At 44.9% G+C, this 5,084-nt stretch overlaps 1 protein-coding gene across 1 annotated transcript; it reads left to right on the forward strand.

Moving 5' to 3' along the window:
- The first annotated feature begins 857 nt into the window (after nucleotides 1–857).
- LOC123138103 (uncharacterized) lies at nucleotides 858–2,315 on the forward strand. The gene has a single exon (XM_044558007.1). It carries the CDS (start codon nucleotides 858–860, stop codon nucleotides 2,313–2,315), a length of 1,458 nt encoding a protein of 485 aa, XP_044413942.1.
- Nucleotides 2,316–5,084: the final 2,769 nt, after the last annotated feature.

Here is a 5,084-nt window from a genome sequence, read left to right on the forward strand (position 1 = left end):
GGGAAAGTGGAAGACCTAAGTCGCGCCTATTTATAGGGAGAGGATAACTGAGACGACGCGGGAAACAAGGAGATAAGAGTTATTATCCAGCGGCCCCGACGCCTCGATTTTTGAAATAGTCAATAAAGCAGAGATCCGTTGAAGGATACGATGGAATAGAAAAGGAATTTAAGAGAGGATGACGTCACGCCGGGTTAACACGGATCCAGAAGATGATGTCATGGCGGGTTAAAGAAAACCTTCTGCACAGTCAGAAGACTGAAAATTTATTCTTTAAAGGTATTTTAAGATTGACATGAACAGGTTCAAATCAATCTGGGCCCTAATGTTGGGGATATAACTATTTGTGTAAGCCACCCAGGAGGGGCCGGGTTACGCAAAGAAGACTCAAGCCCAAGACCAATCATGAAGATGGCAGTTCAATAGGGGGCTTAAGCCCACAGGCGATTTAAGGCCCGTTGTAGTAAACCGCCGTAATGGCATGACTTGTATCATAAGGTAGTTTTAACTAGTCACCGAGCCGGACACTGTTATAAGCCGGCCGGGACTCTGTAGGCCACAGGGCGTCAACCCGTGTATATAAGGGGACGACCTGCTGGCGGCTTAGGGCAAGAAACAACTCATCGAGAACCGGGCATAGCGTATCTCGCTCCCTGGTCATCGAAACATCAATACCAACCCAACTAGACGTAGGCCTTACCTTCACCGTAAGGGGCTGAACTAGTATAAAACCTCTCGTGTCCTTTGTCCCGATTAACCCCTTCAAGCTTCCTAGTTGCGATGGCTCCACAACTAAGTCCTTTCACGAGGACATTTGACATGACAATTCCACGACACCTACCTCAGAAGACTTTGAGATGGATCTTGCAATATCTGCCGTTACAAGTGACCTCGCCAGCCGATTCATCTCTTTCCTCATGAAAAAATATGCGGACCGTCTGTACTCGGAGCAAAAGGTGGAGAGGCTACAGCAACTCTTGTTGAGTGTTCACACGGTCGTCGACGAGGCGGATGGACGCCACATCATGAACTCTTGTATGCTCATGCAGTTGAAGCAGCTATCGGCAACCACGTACCAAGGGTACCATGTCTTGGACAGCATCAGGTACAAGCAACATAAGGAGGCATCCAAGGACTCGGTGAGCGATTCATCTACGTCGTCTGATTATATCATTCCTTTCAAACATGCTCGCACAACCAATAGTTCTTCGGCAAACAAGGCCTCCAACTCGGGATTACAAAGTGCACTTCAGAATCTGGAAGCTGCTGTTACTGACATGGTGGAGTTTGTTGTGCTCTTGAGCGGATGCGAGCGCATCTCCCGGAGACCGTATGATGCCTATCTTCAGGTCGACAACTTCATGTTTGGTCGGCATGTCGAGAAGCAGAAGATCATCAACTTCTTGCTGCAACAGGACTTACCTGGTCCTCCGGCGGTACTACCGATCATTGGTGGACGTGGAGTTGGGAAGAAAACTCTTGTTGCACATGTATGCAGGTATGACACGGTGCGTTCTCACTTCACAGTTATTTTGCACCTGAGTGGAGACGATCTTACCAGGATGACAAACCATGATATTCCGTCAGGGAAGACACTGGTAGTTGTCGAGTTTGCTTCCGATGTAGATGACGATGACTGGAATACATTCTATTCATCTGTTATAGGTATGGAAACAAGAAGCAAAGTGATAATCTTAGGTCGAAATGAAAGCTTGAAGAAACTTGGGACCGTCCAGACTATTTCTCTGAACCGTCTAACATTCGAGGAGTACAGGTACCTGCTCAAGACACTTGCATTTGGAAGCGTCAAGCCGGGAGACCATCCGCGGTTAGCGACGATAGTGGAAGAGTTGGCTGTGGTGTTGGAAGGATCACTCGTTTCAGCTAACTTGCTTGGATATGCAGTGAGAAAGAATCTGAATGCCCATTTCTGGCTTAGCGCATTGAACAAGATCAGAATCACAGGGAAGGTGAACATATCCAGGTTTGGCTGCCATCCAAATGGCCTTCTCGATCAAGGCCGTCCGGTTCACTTCGGCCCTCACCACCTCTTGTCTCCTCCTGCTCCAGCTCCATCATGCCTTATACCCTCTGCTAGCAGTTGGAGTAGTCTACCCAAACTGATATTTGGGGACTTGCTAGCAGAAGCAGGCCATATTGCTCCACCGAAGGGAGATTTTAGGCTGATCTCTTGGGAATCAAGGCTACCACCATACACTGTGTTTGATCATCTGGCTCGCTTTGTTCCAAGTTGTGTGGATGATAAACCTGAAGCATCCTTGTCAGGGAGGAAGCGTCTGGGGCCATCTGCGTAGTCTCATGCCACATATCTTCAAGTAGCATTTATAGATCTTATGAGATATTTATAGCTCTGAGTATAATGTAACGATAAACGTACCAAATTGATCATAATCACCTTTTTCAGTTTGGACAAGAGTCACAGGAAAAGTTATGTGCCATCGGTTGGTTCATAGGGATGGGTTCCGAATTGGCAGCGTATGTACATTATTGATTATGTTGTTTAGTATAGGAACCTAACTATCTCTATAAGAACATGTTATGAGCTTTTATTCGTCAATGGTAGGTGTGATTACTGAGAGTGACTTTTCGTGTAAAAACATAACATGATAGCAGCGCTGCATCGAAGCAGTCGCGTGCTTACTGATGCCGTGGCGTTGCTGTCATCAACGGTCACCAGCGCGCTGATCAGACGGCTGATTCGTAGCAGCCGACAAAAATTAATCATAGCTTTTTCTTATCCCTAGATTTAACTGAGCAACTACACCCCTTTGTCCCGCTAAACCTGACAAGTAACTCATTTTTTCTTAAAGCATGGCAATTATACATGTTAAAACCTAGCAACTTGTCTATAAATCAGTGCTTAAAACCCGGCAACCCCTGGCAAAGAAATCCCCGACAACCAAACTAACTTGGCAACCATGTGTATACATCTGGCAATTACGCTTGGTTAAACCTGATAACTATGTGTGTGTGTGTGTGTGTGTACGATAAAGTCACATGACCTTTCCTTCAACAGGCCTTACATATGAAGGGTTTTGATGAAGCCTGGCGACGCTAAGTAGAATCTTTCACGCAAAAAGGGAGTGTTGGAATTAAAGTGAATGGCGACATAGGTCATTATTTCCAGACACATAAGGGTCTGAGACAAGGTGATCCGATGTCTCCTATTTTGTTTAACATTGTGGTTGATATGTTGGCAATTCTAATAGGAAGAGCTAAGGAGGCTGGTCAGGTGGGTGGCTTGGTGCCTCATCTAGTTGATGGAGGTGTGTCTATCCTACAGTACGCTGATGATACGATCATCTTTATGGAGCACGACTTGGCAAAAACGAGAAATATGAAGCTGATGTTACGCTTATTTGAACAATTGACCGGGTTGAAGATTAACTTTCATAAAAGCGAATTGTTCTGTTTTGGTAGAGCCAATGAGGAACAAGAGGCTTATAGGCAATTGTTTGATGCGAATTGGGGACTTTACCTTTTACGTACTTAGGTATACATATTCACCATCGTAAGCCGACAAACAGAGAATGGAAGTGTATCGAGGATCGGTTTGAGAAGAAACTGAGTTGCTGGAAGGGCAAGCTCATGTCATACGGAGGCCGATTAATTCTTATTAATTCGGTGCTCACGAGTATGCCTATGTTTCTCTTGTCTTTCTTCGAAGTCCCAGTTGGTGTTAGGAAAAGGCTGGACTTCTATTGATCCCGATTCTTCTGGCAGAGCGATGAACTAAAATGAAAATACAGACTCGCCAAATGGGATATCATTTGTCGACCAAAAGACCAAGGGGGTCTTGGCATTGAAAATCTTGAAGTCAAGAACAAATGTCTTCTCAGCCAGTGGTTGTATAAGTTATCAGTTGAGACTGATGCCACGTGGGCGCAGATTCTCCATAGTAAGTATCTGCAGTCCAAAACTTTGTCCCAGGTGAGAGTGAGACCGACGGACTCGCCTTTTTGGAAGGGGCTCATGAGAGTCAAATCAGTCTTTTTCAATAGGACAAAGTTTATAATCGGTAATGGCACTACCACGCGTTTCTGGGAGGATACCTGGCTAGGAGAGACGCCACTGGCGCTTTAGTACCCGTCCCTTTATAGTATTGTTCAACGACGTGATGCTTATGTTACAACGATACTTCAGTCCATCCCCCTTAATATTCATTTTAGGAGGACGCTTGCCGACAATCATTGGGAAGCGTGGCTTCATTTAGTGAGTAGACTGGTGGAGGTTCAGCTATCTCAACAGCCCGACCAGTTGCGCTGGAAGCTCACTAGGGCTGGAGAATTCATAGTTAAATCGATGTATCTCGATGCTATCAACTCTAGCGCCATTCCTAGTTCAGAATATGTTTGGAAAGTCAAAGTTTCTTTGAAAAATAAAGTGTTTATGTGGTTTGTACATAAACAAGTCATATTAACAAAGGATAACTTGGTAAAGCACAACTGGACATGATCTACTAGGTGTAATTGTGATCGGGATGAAACTATCAAACACTTTTTTCTTGATTGCTCGTTGGCCAAATTTTTGTGGCAGACGGTGCACATTGCCTTTAACATTACTCATCTGAATTCTGTCAGCACGTTATTTGGAACGTGGCTTATTGGGATAGAGTCCGAAACAGCTAGACACATTCGCGTAGGGGTATGTGCTTTATTGTGGGCAATTTGGAACTGCAGAAATGATTTGGTTTTTAATAGAACAACAAATATTCATTTTTTGTAGGTTATCTTCCGAGCCACTGCGCTGATCCGTATGTGGTCGCTATTTACTCCGACGGAGGCCAGGGAGCGTTTGGTTACTGGATCTATTCGGTGGGAGATGGTAGCGCTGGATATCTTCAACCGGTTTGGATGGCGGTCATATAATAGGATGGGCAATTAGTTTTCCTATCTTTCTTATGCCAGCCGGTTGTGGCCTTTTGGCTTTTGTGTTTTTGACACTGTGGCTCTTTGTGAGCTTGTCTTTACTTTTATTTCAGGCTTTAAGACCTTGTTGAACCTATTTGCTTATTTATAAAGTTGGCCGTATACATCGTTCTGATGTAAAGGCCGGGGAGTCCC

This window comes from Triticum aestivum, chromosome 6B, assembly GCF_018294505.1.
Source record: "Triticum aestivum cultivar Chinese Spring chromosome 6B, IWGSC CS RefSeq v2.1, whole genome shotgun sequence".
NCBI classification, from domain to species: Eukaryota; Viridiplantae; Streptophyta; class Magnoliopsida; order Poales; family Poaceae; genus Triticum; species Triticum aestivum.